This window comes from Pygocentrus nattereri, chromosome 4, assembly GCF_015220715.1.
Source record: "Pygocentrus nattereri isolate fPygNat1 chromosome 4, fPygNat1.pri, whole genome shotgun sequence".
Taxonomy (NCBI): Eukaryota; Metazoa; Chordata; class Actinopteri; order Characiformes; family Serrasalmidae; genus Pygocentrus; species Pygocentrus nattereri.
Window position 1 is genome coordinate 41,013,637 of NC_051214.1, and position 16,567 is coordinate 41,030,203.

The window sequence follows — 16,567 nt, forward strand, 5'->3', positions numbered from 1 at the left end:
CATAGCATTAGAAGAGCCCTTTTTGGTGCTACATAGAACCCATTTCAAAGAGATTCTATATAGAACCATATACAAAAGATTTCCTTTCATGATACAAAAAACCCTTTAATCATGCAAAGGGTTCTTTGAGTGTTGAAGGAATTTATTGTTTTGAATTATGCTATATCTGTGATATACATTCTGTATCTGTGTGCATGTCTATTTTAGGCTGCCTATTTTTGTGGTTCCCCCTATATGGTCGTGTTTGTCACACCTGTTACATGTCCTGTATGAGCTGTGCCTATTCTTGGCATCAGTCCAGCTATGTAATAGTGTTAGCCCAGGCTAGCTGGGTGTCTGTGTCCGCACACGCAACAATAAACCTCACTGAAACAGACATAAGGCTGGTCCCCTGGATCCCAAGGGTTTGAATTTCTAGTGTTTACGGTTCTACTTAGAACCATTTTCTTTATTGAAGAACCCTTGAAGAACCAAGAGTGTATAAAACACATTATCACTGCTTGCTCTCTAACTGAGGCTACCTGCTATCAATTGATAAGCCACTGACTTTTCTATTGACACTTTTATGCCTTCCACTTTGAACTTTGTCCTCCAGCGTGAGACAGATATATTAAGTTTGTCAGCAATGTAAATTCACATGCACGTCAGCTGAACGTACCACAGCTGTGGCTTAACTCTCTCTGTGCTGCAGGACTTTCAGTCTGCCAACATGAAAAACCGAAATACCAAAAACATTCTCGTGGTGTCTTTTGGATTTTTGTTCTTGTTCACAGCCTACGGAGGATTGCAGAGCCTACAGGTAATAAACATCCAATCTCTAAACTTATAAACCTCTTCAGTTTATTTAAAAAGACACAAAACCGAAGAACACATTGATTATGCAGCCGAGCTACTGTTCAGAAGTTTGGAATCACTTATTTTATTCAAAAATAACTTATGCAGATTGAAATGATACCCAGGCACCAGAAACTACTTTAACTTGTTTTTGCAGGCCCCCTAGTGACAACAACTTGGAAATGTTTAGGTAGTACGATTAAATAATGTTTTTCCATGTAACTAGATATGTTGAGTCTTTGTGTGAAATGTTGTGACTCTGTTGATCTGCTTGCGAGCAGCAAGGGGTGAAAGAATAGGGGTGAGAACTCCTGTATAGTTCAACTAAGGAACATTCAAAAGAAGTTGCATTTTACCACTGCTACAAAAAGGGGTTAAGATATTTCATGTTTTTTGGGAAAACAAGGAAGTTGCTAAATGATCAGATTAACGATATACTGCAATTATCTAGTCACAGTAATTCCCAGATAAGTTATCTGCTTTGAGATTTTATTACCACATTTCAAATATAATAGACTCTGAATGGTAATTGTACTTTATGGTCAATGTTCTATGGCTCTTTCAGGTCATTGTAGAATCATCTACAGCTCAGTTTATCTTTCTGAACTCCTCTAACATCCCCTCATTTTTCACAGATTTCTCCAAATCATTTGGAGTTTATATTAAGAGCATCATTAAAACCACTTCACTTGTATTTTCAACAAATTAGTTTTCTATTGAAATCAGTGACTCCAAACTGTTGAAGGGTAGTGTATCACACTTACATTGTGTTACAATTTAATGAAAGCGGAACAATAGAAAAGGTCCAAAATTATATGGACAAAATCTTAATCTTCCATTCAAAGTTAACAATATTTTTCCTTCTCTTGGAAAGTTCTGTATTCTTTGTAATCAACAAAGAATAGATCATTCATTCTAACTTTATTTGTAGATCACCTTTGAATTTATAGAAAATTATGATATTACTTGTTTTTCCTGTATTAAGGAAACCTTATTTTCACAAATGTAACTTTAAAGGAGAAGAAAAAATGACTCTTTACTGGTTATGTAAGTTACTATGAAAAGAATAATATATTCGATATCATTTAGGCCCATTTCTGTTGGACCACTTTTGCAAAAAACTACACAGTGTAAACAGCAGCTGTTTTCAAATTATGTATAAACAAAAAACAAAAAATGGAGATGTTCCATCAGTGATATGCTACTTGCATGGATATTAATAACCTGTTGTGTCTGTTGTGTCACAGAGCAGTCTAAATTATGAAGATGGTATGGGTGTTATATCACTGAGTGTTCTCTATGGAACCATTATTCTGTCCTCCATGTTTCTGCCTCCCATCATGATCAAAAATCTGGGCTGCAAATGGACCATTTTTGTCTCAATGGCCTGCTACATATCCTACTCTTTCGGCAACCTCTTCCCTGGCTGGTGAGTGTGGACAGATATGCTCATGAAAACTTCTAAGCATAACATCATCTAAATTAGACAAACACATTACAGACAGAGACTCATTTACACTTCAGGGATGTTACTTTTGAGTTGTGTCATAAGTAATAACTAATATGTGCGCTGTAAAACATAATAACTGTAATAAATAATAACTCAAATAAGTTAATGGCTATCAGCAATACCAGCTCTACTTAGCAAGTGACAGCTTTTAAAGGCCCCTTGTCCACCAGGGGGCCCCTCAAATAACTTCCAAGTTGTAAGTCAAATGAGCATCTGATCATTAACAATACACAATAAACCAGTTATAAATATATAATTTAGACAGCTTGTGGCTAATTCAATAATACATCAGCTAACAAGATGGGGGAAATCCAGAAAATCCTTCTTAGAGCCCCTTAAGGCAAGAGCCGGCCCTGGCTATCAGTACCAGTTTACCCCACTCCCTCAGGCTTTAATAATTAGTTGATGAGTTGAATCAGGTGTGTTAGATCAAGAATTTATTTGACCACATTCTTACATTAACGTCTAAGACTTCAACTTCAGGCTCATTATTCTCCTACTAAAAGTAAAACTTCTTTGGTAACTACAACAAATTATTCAGTAACTACTGTAAAACTTGCATGATAAGGAGTGAAGAACAAGTACAAACTCCTGCAGTTAAGCTGTGCTCACTGGTGGGAAGTATTACAGTACAGTGCTGTCATGAAAAAAACAATACACCTTACTGGGTTCTGTTAAACCTGCAGGGCAAGCTTGATCACCACCTCTGCTATTCTGGGTTTGGGAGGCTCTACGCTTTGGTCTGCGAAATGCACCTACCTCACCATAAGTGGAAACGACCAGGCAGAAAAAGAAAACAAGAAAGGCCAGGACGTCATCAACCAGTACTTTGGCATATTCTTCCTCATCTTTCAGTCATCTGCCGTGTGGGGAAACCTCATGTCATCCCTCATATTTAGACAAGACTCTAACGTTGGTAGGTTAGAACAAAATGCAACACAGTCAGTGCTTGGTTTCTCTGCCTGGTTGTGATTATTTACTTAGCTGCAAGTTACCAAATGCAATATAAGTGGTCATTTTATCAGATACAACTGCACAATTTATCAGCACCCTACCCCCCAACCTCATAGATACTGATAAAGTGACACTGTGTGTAAAAACCCTGGCCAAAAACCCTGCTGTGCCTGATATACAGTGCCACGTATTCTACCGTGTCATATCAGGTCAGTGGTGGTCCTTTGGTGGTCCCTTTTCACTGATAAACAGAGTAGAGGAGGGGCTGATAAAACTGTGCAACAACAGAGAGGCTGCATTGAATATAAGTGCGCAGGTGTTTCTGATAAAATGGCGAATGTACAAGGTAGAAGTACTTAAACTGGCAATTCATTATAAGTCCTGTGTGTTTTTCTCTGGCCTTAAGCTGAAATCCCTGAGGAGAATCTGCAGTACTGCGGTGCGGCCCTCTGTGACGAGAACTTCACAACTACAGGAAACATCACCCTGCCAGAGCAGAACTTGGTCAACATACTGATGGGCTGCTATATTGGTAGGTAGTTGTGAGTCTCATCACTTTAGCCATGGCCATTACCAATCACAATTATACTATACTCAGGGATATTAATGTCTAACATGATAGAGTTAATCCTCTGGGGTCTCAGGGCATTTTCTTGATTTTTGCCTATCTTCTTAACTTGCTGTTAAAGGCACTTAACATGATACCTGTATGTTTCATACCAAAATGCTCTTTTACCTTCAACGCTACACTGCAAAATGGCTGCAGCAATTTCAGCAGCTGTAGACTCTTTGCACACCATTTTGCATGCATCTCTGATGTTGACTAGATGAAGAATGAAGGGTTTCCAACATGATGTGTCAGTCCTTAGTGATTTTCTAAATGTCCTCTGGTCAGTTTTGCACAAAATGTAGTTGGACACATGAACCAATTACACACAGTGAGAGGCAGGTGACTTGTATCTCAGCCCCTGTTCACAGCCTCTTAACACTGGATGTGAGTCACATATGATCTCATAATAAGATGGAACCGAAAGGGTGACGCAGATTCAGTAAACATCTGTACCGTGTTTCTGCACTGTATTATTGCATAGATAGAAAAACATGTATAGAGGCATTGAATTTGACGCGAGTTTGTGGCCCCTAGAGGGTTATGGTCCTTGTTGTAACACTGGATGCAAGTTTATCAGTAACACCTATAAGACTGCATTTTTTGCTTTAAAACATATGCTCAAAATAAGACGCGTGTTAGTCATACCAAAAGCTGAAAAATGAACACTGGACACTTTTAGGTCACACATTGACAACAAGGTCTTGCTTATGACATGTGTAGCTGAGCTCTAGCATGTCTTACCCATCTGATAAAGCTTAATAGCCTGTCCAGAACACTTTGCTCAGCTGAGGCAGGCTTATGCAAATTCCTGGAGTCATGTACAGGGGAAGTTAATTTTCCCATGTAGCTCCTGTAGCATTCCAGAGAAGTTTAGGAATGCAAGTTTGATAGGTGTTTTAAATCTGGTGTAAAACCATATGGCTAGCATATGGTGAGAGCATAGTGGCGCCTACCACTAAGGGCTTTAGGGGAGTGGTATGCAAAGCTGTGTATGCCGGCCCCTCCGTTAAAAAGATTATAGGTTAGAATATAGGATAGATTGTTGTAGTTGTGTTAATGTTGTTGTTTGTTAGTTTGCATTGTATGTGTTGTGTTGTGTGTGTTTTATTGTAATCTACTGCGGTGTTGGTGAGTGTGTTTGCAAGGGTCACTGTTAGCAGGTGTTTTATCTCTAGAGGTGAGCTTCCTGCTGTTTATCCTGTGTAGTTAAAGGCCTTCTCTGCTTATTCTTATAAAAGAGCAGATAGCATCCCCCCGTGACCCTGATGGAGAAGCGGCTTAGAAAATGGATGGATGGATGGATGGATACTTGAGCTGAAAGAATGTGTTTGGGAATTATGTTTCGTTTATAATAAGAAGAATTATGGGAGCAGTCGTGGGCTGAAAGTTAGGGAACCAGCCTTGTGACCGGAAAGTCACTGGTTTCATCTCCTGACCTGACAGTACATGAGTGAAGTGCCCATGAGCAAGGCACCTTACCCTGAACTGCTCCCTGGGCACTGTGGACACCGCTCTGGGTAAGTGTGCTCACTGCCCTCTAGTATGTGTATGTTCAATAATGTTAGCTGCACGGATGGGTTAAAATGCAGAGGTGAAATTTCCCTGTTGTGGGACTAATCGTGATCCTGAAGTATATCCACTACCACATAAAGATTTGTTAAAGAGCTGAGTAGTTTGCTTTCTCAGGGCACGAAAACATAAAAACATGTCAGACAGGGGCACTCTAGGCCTTTGGTAAGGAGGTATTGGTCTAAAGTAAAAGTAATTAAGTTGAACAATTCTTCTGCAGGTGTGGGCGTTCTGGCCATGGCCCTTATCGCAATCTTCCTGGATAACATTGACGGACAGGCAGCCAAGGAGTTTCGGAAGAACAAAGGAAGTCAATCCTTCTGCAACACTTTTCTGGCCACCTTTAGGCTTTTGAAAGATAAAAGGCAGTTAATACTCATTCCTTTGACCATGTACAGTGGGTTTGAGCAAAGCTTTCTCTCTGGTGAATATACTAAGGTAAGTAGAGTTGTGTTCATGAAATATATATGAGACAAACCTACTGCACTGAAAAAAATGAGCAGAGGTTAATCTGAACTGGCTTTTTACTGGGACATGACTAAACCTTGCTTCTATGTGAATGAGACAATATTTTTTGCATGACAACTTTGTGTATCTTTCCCTTGAATGTCATTGTGTCCTCTGAATTATAGGATTAACTAGTTAAAATATAGATAAGTAGATAAAATATGAATAGGGCTACCTACGTGCCATCTGCAGACTCCTGCACAATGATTTGACATAAGCTTGCCAGCCTCACCAAAATACCTCACACAAACCAGCCAGTTTTGAGTGCTATGTGGGTTTGTCAGCAGTACAATTTGATAACTGGCATTATTATGTGACACTGCTGCAGTATATCAGCAGCCTTATTTTCCTGCACTGTCAATGAAACATAAATATTAGCTTATGGCATGTATGTAGCATTATTCATATTTCGTCTATTTAACAATAGCTGGAATCAGGGCTGGATTGGGAGCTAAATTCAGCCCTGTGTATTAAGTATCCTTCTGTTTTTTTATCATGCACCTTCACACTTTTTGGAGGTTTTAACCGTTTAGCCAGCCCAATGACCAGTTCCCTGCTTTTTGATCCAGTGACATTCAGGGAGAAAATTTACACAGGACCAAAACACTTTTGTTTATTTGTGATGAAACAATTTTCCAAAAACAACATACATGTTTTTCCTATAAAGAAAACAAGCTTAGACCCGGAGCTGCCCAGTATTAAACAACACGCAACCTCAGAGGTCTATTTAGCTTTACACTGAGTTTACCTATGTGACATTTAACCCTGCAAATTTGTGAGGTTTGGAAACATAAGCCAACAGAAAACCAAAGGGTGCGACATGGTCAGAGCCAGTTTAATGTGTTTTTTCTTTCTGAAAAAAAAAAAAATGAAATGGAGGAACTGCTCCTCACTCAACATATTGTTGCTTATTGCTCAAAAAGCCAGCTATCTAGCTAATGTTAGCTGTTCACTGAACTATAAATCACCCACCCTGGTGGAAAAATTGATAAACAGTAATGCAGTATGACAGCAGCTTTCAGTGGTGGACAGTAACTGAGTAAATGTAATTTGTTACTGTACTTAAGTAGTTTTTTCGTGTATCTGTACTTAAGTATTTCCATTTTGGGCGACTTTTTATTTTCACTCCACTACGTTTCAAAGTCAAATATCTTACTTTTTACTCCACTACATTTTGAGAAATCTGCCGTTCCTTTTGGTTTTTCTGTGTATAAAAACATAACATGTCAAAATAAAAGAACCTCAAAGCATCATAGCAACCCAGTGCAAGCACACGGTTCAACATCAGTGCAGCAGCGTAAACATTTGGGAGCACAATCGTCACCTAAATGATGGAACTAACCTAACTTTGTGTAAATAGACCACAATATAGAAATATGTCCACATATGCAGTCGTGACTGGCATATTTCTTTTTCTCTGAATTCATACAAAAACTTTCATTTTATAGTAAATTAGTTTCGGTTAGTTTATGTTTATGAACAGAGGCCTGCAGATCAACACAGTGAAGGAAAACTTATTTGTGATCCTGAGTTTAAAGCAAGTTTTTATTCAACTATGTAACTAAGTTACAAAGTAATCTTAAACTGAGACTTTGCTTGTTTGTAAAAGTGATTTCAGAGCCACTCGGTTCTCCCTGATGGAAACTGTTTAACTTCAGTGTTTTGTGCTTATGATCATTTTAATAGACCTCAGTGTCACTAATTAATGACATTCTGTTAAAAGACTGGTTTACCAAGAGAGACACTGTAGGATTTTCACCTAAAATGAGTTCAGGAAGCGAGTCGTGTTATAAAAATGATAGCAGGACATCAGAGCCATAATTACTCTTTTAGTACTTTTACTTTCGATACTTAAGTACATTTGAAGGCAAATACTTTTGTACTTTTACTCAAGTTGAGGTCTAGAGTAAGGACTTCTACTTTTACTGGATTAATATTTTACCTTGGGTATCTTTACTTTAACTCAAGTACATGATTTGTGTACTTTGTCCACCTCTGGCAGCTTTAGAGTTGATAAAGCCTACAAGCTACCTACGACTACAAACAGGAAAAATATACAAATGTAGAAACCCACAAAAAATGAGTAAAACCATAAAGAAAATGAAGAACTAAGTCCAGATGACATTCACCTCTAATTAACATTGAAAGAAGAGAGGTGACACAGTGTGGCATTATGGCCTAACCATATCAAGACATGGTATCTTGTTCTTATGTGGATGTATGTTTACTCTGAAATACAATGATGTTCTAAACGAAGAAGAATGAGTTATCATAATCAACAGCAAAAGCTGCCATAATCAAGTGCTGATACAAAAAGCAATAAAACACTTTTGTTGGCAACATTAAATAACAGACTGTGTTCACAAACCTGGAGAATTTAGAAAACTTGAAGTGTGTCTTTCCATCTTCCCCTGCAGAACTATGTGACCTGTGCTCTAGGAATCCATTTTGTTGGTTTTGTGATGATCTGCTTTGGTGCTGTGAACTCTTTGAGCTCCTACATCTTCGGGAGGCTGGCTCAATACACTGGGAGAACTGCCCTCTTTTGTCTGGGTAAGACCATCTGATTGGGCATAGTGGCTATAAATGAGTGGCTAATACCTGTTATGTGGAGTATCCGCCAAGCCACAATTTTGTTGTGTTGCACTTCTTTCTTAAATGGCTGTTATAATTGTTGAACTACAAAAAAACCACCCAGTTTACCTGTTTTTCAAATTAAACTTTATATAGTATGCATATGGAAGTCCATTTGAATTGTGAATTATTCTGTTTTGAACTCACTGAACTCATTTACATATAACTGCCCATTCAGCCTCCAGTATGTTTTTCCTAAGTGTTACTGCTATTAGGAGAATTTCAACCTGGATTATTTTTAAATGTGGCACAATAGAGAGTAGCCAATCACAAGAGAGATGCTTTACATGTGCAGCCATCTGCAAAAGTTTGATTACGTTTTGTTAATTTCGTAAGTAAAAGAAAGTTGACACATTTTAACAAACATTAAAGGCAAACTTATAAATAGCATTTTCTGCAGATTTTATCACACATTTTCTTTTTTATTGCAATTTTGCTTTTACTTTGTTTTTCCTATTTTCCTTTTTCCTTGTTGCTTTCAGCAACAACAAAAAAATCATCAAATGAACAGTAATTGTTTATTATAATGACCGCTGAGATAGGCTCCAGCACCCCCCAGGACCCTGAGGGAGAAGATGTGTGTGTGAGTGTGTGTGTGTGTGTGTGTGTGTGTGTGTTCATTATAACATACAGACGTTTTTTCTCTGTGGAGGATTCATTAACTTATTTTCACTTAGAAAATCAACAACATAGTTTGACCAAGGGTGTCAAAACCTTTGCATACAACTGCCTTAATGAGTTTAAAGGCACAGCCTGTGTAACCCACTAGAGCTGCCACCTGTCCAGGATTTTCCTGAAATGTTCACATTTTTGGTTTCCTTTTCAGGCAAAAATGATTTCCAGGGATCCAGAATGGGTCAAATCACCCTCAATGTAGGGACATTATTTTGGTAAACGTGCACTGCTGATATGTTTAGGCACTAAGCAGCCCATCAACTGAGAAGATCAGGTTCTATAGCTGAACTGACATCTATCTGTCCACTAACTTTAGTAAAAGGCAAGCTACTGACCAAGTGTCCAGGAATTTTATAGGGCTGTAGTGGCAACTCTAGAACCACACAAATGTCATTAGTGAAAAATGTAGGTCATGGGCTCCTTGACACACCTGGCTAAGGTGTGTTTTGAACTGGCACAGAATTACAATGTGGACTGACTGTGAATCCCAACTACTGGACTGGAGTTTTTCCAACCCATTCCCACACGTTGCAGATCACAGTGGGGACAGAACTACACAGACAAGCATACCTTTAGGAAGCATGGGTGGTGGTCACAGTGATGTTCATTTAAAAAATTCACCACCTCTCCTCCTCCTCACAGCTGCCGTAATAAACTTGAGCTCTGTGCTTGCCTTGCTGTTCTGGAGGCCTCACCCAGACCAGCTCCCTGTCTTCTTTGTATTCCCTGCACTTTGGGGTGTGGCAGATGCTGTATGGCAGACACAAACCAACGGTAAGTGTCTGAACCACCAACAAATGTTATCCATTTCAGAGAAGTCAGTGATGAACTCATTGTTTTTGCATTTCCCCATGCAGCACTCTACGCCACTCTCTTCACTAAACACAAGGAGGCAGCATTCGCCAACTATCGCATGTGGGAGTCTCTGGGCTTTGTGATCGCTTTTGCATACAGCACATTCATCTGCCTGTCGACCAAACTCTACATTCTAATAGCAGTTCTGGTACTGAGCATGGTGACTTACTTCTGGGTCGAGTACAATGAGTACAAGCATCCCACAGCACAAGTGAATGTCATTGTCAACATTCCACAGAAGAAGAGCCATAAAGACATGCCTGAGACTGTGAACATTATTGCTCAGACAAATCTGTAGGCCATAAAGCTTAAACTGGCCTCTGGGTTTTTGGAAACATAAGAATGACTTAATGTTCAGAAGTCTTAGATTTCATTTTTACAGCACTTTGGAACTTGTTTTATAACAAAACCGATTTTTTTCTAGATATTTTTCTACTTGTGGCCTCCTTTTACCTCATTTTGTAAAGAATAGTGTGTGTAATGAAAAGCGTGAAGTGTTAATATTGCTGTTTGTGAAACATGATATATTACCATTTTTGTATTTTGATTAAAAAATGATCTAAATGAATAAAATGCTCACTTTATCAGTCTCATAAGGCCACTGGTGTGTGATCTGTACTGCTCAATATGTAAACCTACAGAGCCCTGATGTGACATCATGTAAAAATAAAAATAATGCATGGTGACAGTAAAGTGATCTTTCTCCCACACCTTACTAAGTCATAGCCACAACTTAATTATCTATGCGTTAATACGTCATGGCCATGTCTTTTTTTTTTTTTTTATACCGGATGTGTGTCACCAGCAGTGATCTGTATAAGCATGAGTAACAGTGGTAACAGCTCCTTCATCAGGGCTTGATAAACTTGCTTTTGGATCAGCCTGTGTGTCAATATTAATATTAATTATTCATAAAACTTTAAAGAAAGATTTCTCTAGCATTTTTTACTGTGTTGTTTAGGCTTGAAAATTAGCATCGTTGATTTGTTTCAAATAAAGCAACATTTACAGTGGTGTGTATATATATTACAGTGTCTGAGGCATGGTTTCTAAAAACTTTACAAGACCGACTGACTTTAGTGATGTAGTAGGTGTAAAATATTGAATAAAATGTTCTGCATGACTGGCTTTATTTTCACTCTTACATTTAACTTTATGACATGCAAATTTTCAAGTGGATCGCCGATAAGCGAAGCGTGGAAGCTATATATACATACATATATGTATATATATATACACACACACACACACACACACACACACACACACACACACACACACACACACACACTCCTTTTAAATCTTCAAAACAAATAAAGGTGATTCTAGTAAAAAATACAAACACAGCAGAAAAAATCAACAACATAACGACGCATTTTTGTCGTGACAACAAAAACACATTGTTAGCAGCTGCTAAAACGTTTTCAGTTAGAAAAAACAATGACGTACATCACTTTTTGGCGTCAAACTGCCAAGGTCCCGCCCCCAGCAGCACCTCCTGGGTCGTGATTGGCTAGCGAAGTCTCGGCTCCTGCGCTGGGATTGGTTGTCAGCGTCCTGCCTCAGGCGGGGGATTTGTGAATGTGAGCTTTCAGAATAAGGAAAGGAAAAACAATAAAACGCCGCCTGGCTTTAAAACTGAAAGGTGATGCCGTTACCATAGCAACGAAAAAAACGACCTGCACTAGCGCGTGATTGGTATCCTGGCAACGATGGAAGACCACAGAGGATCAGAGAGAAGGAGGAGAAACCCGCCAGACCTGAACCGCTCAGGTGAAGAGCTTGACGTTAGCAGCGCTGCTGCAGGAGGTGAACGAGTCCTGCAGTGAACGTTCCAGAATGTCTTACCTCTGACAGGTGTGTAAAATAACTGTATTTGAAGTATTTGAGTGCGATTATTAAACATCTTGGCTCATTTCGATGTTTGATTTCCATCGCTTACATTATTCATTTCCCCTGTATTTGTCATTAATACGTAGTTTACACATAATTATACATGCAAATACATATGCAGATACGCAAATGCACAACAAATCCTTTTAACAAGATTTTTAAAAATTTGTAATGTTAAAAAATCTTATTTGTCGTTGATTTATATGTCAAAATATGGACGTAGTGTCTCTAAACAATGACTTATTTTGTCCAAATATAGACTTAATGTCTCACAGTGATTATTTTTTCTAAATATTGAGCTAATATATTGAATATTGAATTATATATATTTTCTCAAAATCATGAGATACTATGTTAAAATTGTGTATTAAATCAATTTTATTAAAGTTATTCAATTTTAAGATTTTTTTAGGATAATAAGTTATTATTACTGAACGCTAAAACATTATTTTGACACAGTAAGTCAATATCTTGTGAACACCATTTATATGATACTGCTGAAACGAAGTTGGTTTAGATCTTGGCATAACTCATTGGTCAATGGGTGAATTGGAAACTTCAGAACAATTCACTTTATTGCTACATATAAACGTAACCTTGTAAGGTAGAAGGCAGTATTTATTGAATCATGTTTTTCTTCTTTTCATTATGGCGGTTTGCTGAACTAGTTTTTAAAATGATGGATGTTCTTTCCGTCTTGCCTGGTCGCTTTGCCATTCGAAGCCTGGGGCGATTCCTCAATGGCCACCAATGGTTCTGCGCCCCTGGTGTTTCGGCTCCATGAAAACACTCCGGAGGTGGTGCGGGAGGTGCTGCTGGAGCGCGGCTGGGAAGAGTATGACCCACACGAGCAGGTGGAAGGGGACTGGAACCTCTACTGGCGCACCTCAGCCTTCCGCAACTTTGAGTATGAGAACATTTTACCCTGGCAGAGGCTGAACCATCACCCTAAAATGACAAGAATTGCACGCAAGGACTATCTGGCACGCAACCTGAGAAGAATGAGGGGCACGTATGGTGCTGCTTTGTATGGCTTCAGCCCCACGGCCTTTATCCTCCCGAATGACTACATCAAGTTCCTGGAAGTGTATACCAAGACTCGTGTGGAGAACGCTGGAAAGCCGGGATATTGGATCTGTAAACCGGTGGATCTCTCCCGAGGAAGAGGAATCTTTATCTTTGATGACATCAAGCACTTGGCTTACAATTCTCATGTAATTGTACAGAAATATATAAGCAACCCTCTTCTAATCTCAGGTTACAAGTTTGACTTAAGGATCTACGTGTGCGTGAAAAGCTTCTGTCCTCTCACGATCTACATGCACCAGGAGGGCTTGGTGCGTTTCGCAACAGAGAAATACAACCTAGCATCTCTTGACAACCTGTTCTCTCACCTGACGAACACCAGCATCAACAAATTCGGTCCATTTTACACCACAGATAAAGAGAGGGTAGGTCAGGGATGTAAGTGGACCTTGAGCAAATTCCGCAGCTTCCTTCACAGCCAAGGCATCAACGAACTTCTGCTCTGGCAAAAGATCAACAACATAGTGACGCTGACCCTGCTCACGATGGCTTCTTCCATTCCGTCCAGCCCCAACTGCCTGGAGCTGTTTGGCTTTGATATCCTCATCGATTCCAACTTGAAACCTTGGCTGTTGGAGGTCAATTACAGCCCTGCACTTTCTCTGGACTGTCCTGCTGATATAGTGGTCAAAAAAGGAGTTATAAATGATCTCATCGATTTGATGAATTACAGGAAGGTAGATGGTCTAAGACAGCGAGGATGTCTTAGACGAAGACACAAACGAACCTGCTGTCTAGGTAGCCCATCCTCACAGAGAAAAAGCCTTGCAGCATTTCTGATACCAAAGTCTGTGTCTGGAAAGAAGAGGCAAAGGCAGTCCAGCTTAAATTCTCTACATGCAGAAAATCTTGTGTGCCCGTCAGTGGAGAGAAGCGTAAATTCACTAGGCTCTACACTTCATCCAGCCTGTCAGAATTCAAAGACCATCATTGTTAGTGGAAACAAAAAAAAGAGTCCTCTACAAGTGGAGGGCCCCACCTGCTGGTCTGAACTTGAAGAGTCATTTGAAGACCACAGGGATATAATTAGGCGCTGCTCATCACATGCATGTAGGTTACCTGCCATTCATGCCCCCAAGTACAAGCCCCCAAGGTTCTCATGGGATCAAGGAACTCATGAAATGACCACACCGTCCCTTCGTGTGGGAGATTTTATACTGACATTTCCTTTCAATGAGGCCACTTGGAAAGCTTCACAGGATACACTGGATGTAAAGACTGTATTGCATGAAGTACATCAGCTCATGAGTCAGCTTACCTTCTCTTGTGTACACAAAGAGAAAAGAAGGAAGGAGAACAATGACAGCAGTGCAGCCATAAAAAATAAATTTGCATCTCTACTCTGGGGTCCTAGAAACCCCCCACTTCTGAGTGAATATTGCTCCTCAAGCTGAATAGTCCTGGCATTTCATGTAAAATGCTTGTGGAAGGAAAATATTCCCAGCTGGGTCTCTGGCAGGACAAGCCTTGGGGATGTATTAATATTATTTGTAATACAGTAGGACTTTTTATGTGTAATAAACATCTTATTAACAATTTGGATCGATTTTCTATTGCTTTTTCAAAAAAGTGACATTTGATCATTTAATCTATCTGTGTTTGGTCCATTTCCATGGAATTATACAGATTGTTTTCACTCAGCTGACACAGTCATATCCTGATAATGACAGTACCGCTAGCATTTAAATTGACACATGCAGATATTTTATTTTTAAAAATGTCTGGTGACTTTGGCTGTAGGAACAAATAATATGGCTGTAATCAGTAATTACAATATATTTTATGTAATATCACTTTGCTTACATTAAAAACATGGATACTATGGGCTATTTCCAATTTTGTAGCTTGCCTCCATTTACTGAGTAAGCCAACTCCGCCCGTGCTTATAACATAAGAAGACCAAATACATTTCAGACTACATTAAGGCCAAGTTCCATTTTTTGTTTTTACCCCTCCCACTTGTTTTGAGAGTCATCATGCCCCTTGGAAATGAGTTATAAGGGCTAATGGTTGAAATCATCCCCTACGAAATGGGACAAACCTCAAATACAAAAGAGCGCTTACTTCATTAACAGCTACTAGTGGTGCTCTGTAGGTGATTCTTTGTTATCACCCACTCCTAATTCTTCAGAGATATGAAGCTGAAGGCAGGTATTCGCCATCTTCCTGTTTTAATTTTCCCGTTCCACCTTAAATGGTGCAGCAGTTACACTCTGGCACACATTTAAGGTGGAACGGGAATGGGTAAACTAGCTAGCTAGCTACCAAGACATTAGCATACTCCTAGTGATTTAATGCTTGTTATGAAGAGGACCATAATACATTGATTCGACTTTAAACTAAGAATAATAATTGTGCAGTCATCTTGTCGGTTTTTCTTTTTTTTCCCTCATAACACTGTTTGGAGTGAGCCTCTACATGACCTCCATTTGGAGGGCCATGTAGCCCCAACACTTCGCCTCACCCCTCTATCTCAACAAAAATTGGGATACCCTACCCCTAAGCGTGAACACGCAAAATGGAGGGGTAAGGGCTAAGTGGTAGGGGCAAGGGGTGAAATGGGATTGGGCCTACATGTCAAAAAGTTTTCATACCTACTCATTAGTGAATACAGCTACATAATGGCACACTCACTTTTCACAGATGTTAAAATCTGTTATGTAATCAGTTGGTGCAACATAGTGGGTAATGGTACTGCTTCTACATGGCAGACTGAGGTTCAATTCCAGGACTGGTCAAACACACTATGCTACACCAATAAGAGCCCTTGGGAAAGACTCCTAACATTACATATAGCTTATAATCTCTACAGAAAAGCACAGCCAGTAGAATGGGACACTCTAAAACAGCTGCAAATGAGCCTAAGGCCAACACTGTAACCAGTCAGCAGAGTTCAGACGCTTGCAGATGAAAGTGATAAAGTTAGTTTTATCATCACAAGGCGAAAACGTTATTAAACAAGAGAAAGATCACAATGGTGCTCATAACACCAGTCAAACAAAACAATAGGGCTAAGCAGAAGACGTGGTTGAAAGGCAGGCAAATACATTCCAAAAACACAGAGCAAAAATCCAGGGCAACGGTACAAAAGGGACAAGCAAAATACAGAGTGAAACGAACAAAGCACAGGTCTATAAACAGAGTAATCCAATCAGAATAAACACTCAGTAAGTTCACCAGGAAGCAATACCTTGCACTGAAGCTGACTAAAGCCTGGGCTTATATACTAAGCTGATCTCATAAACAATATAATGAAACACAGGTGAAAACAGTTAGACTGTGATCTCTGATAGATTTGTCAGAAGTCATGTGACTGTCCAGTGTATCATAGGAAATGGAGTTCGTTTCGGATTCCCAGCCAGAGGGATGTTGCATAGTCATATGATCTCCCAGAGGGTTCTGGGAAATGGAGTCCGTTTCAGTCAAACAGTTCTCCCAAT

The 16,567-nt window shown here is 39.4% G+C and overlaps 2 protein-coding genes across 2 annotated transcripts; both read left to right on the forward strand.

The window, feature by feature from the left end:
* Positions 1-626: 626 nt before the first annotated feature.
* Positions 627-10,741, forward strand: unc93a (unc-93 homolog A). Its single transcript, XM_017721718.2, has 8 exons — positions 627-799; positions 2,082-2,263; positions 3,031-3,260; positions 3,705-3,830; positions 5,698-5,915; positions 8,402-8,537; positions 9,936-10,067; positions 10,151-10,741. Exons 1-8 carry the CDS (start codon positions 710-712, stop codon positions 10,444-10,446), a joined length of 1,410 nt encoding a protein of 469 aa, XP_017577207.2. The 5' UTR covers positions 627-709; the 3' UTR covers positions 10,447-10,741.
* Positions 10,742-11,790: 1,049 nt separating this feature from the next.
* On the forward strand, positions 11,791-14,663 carry ttll2 (tubulin tyrosine ligase-like family, member 2). The gene is made up of 2 exons (XM_017721746.2): positions 11,791-12,005; positions 12,765-14,663. The coding sequence occupies exon 2, from the start codon at positions 12,782-12,784 to the stop codon at positions 14,519-14,521; it is 1,740 nt and encodes a 579-aa protein (XP_017577235.1). The 5' UTR covers positions 11,791-12,005; positions 12,765-12,781; the 3' UTR covers positions 14,522-14,663.
* Positions 14,664-16,567: the final 1,904 nt, after the last annotated feature.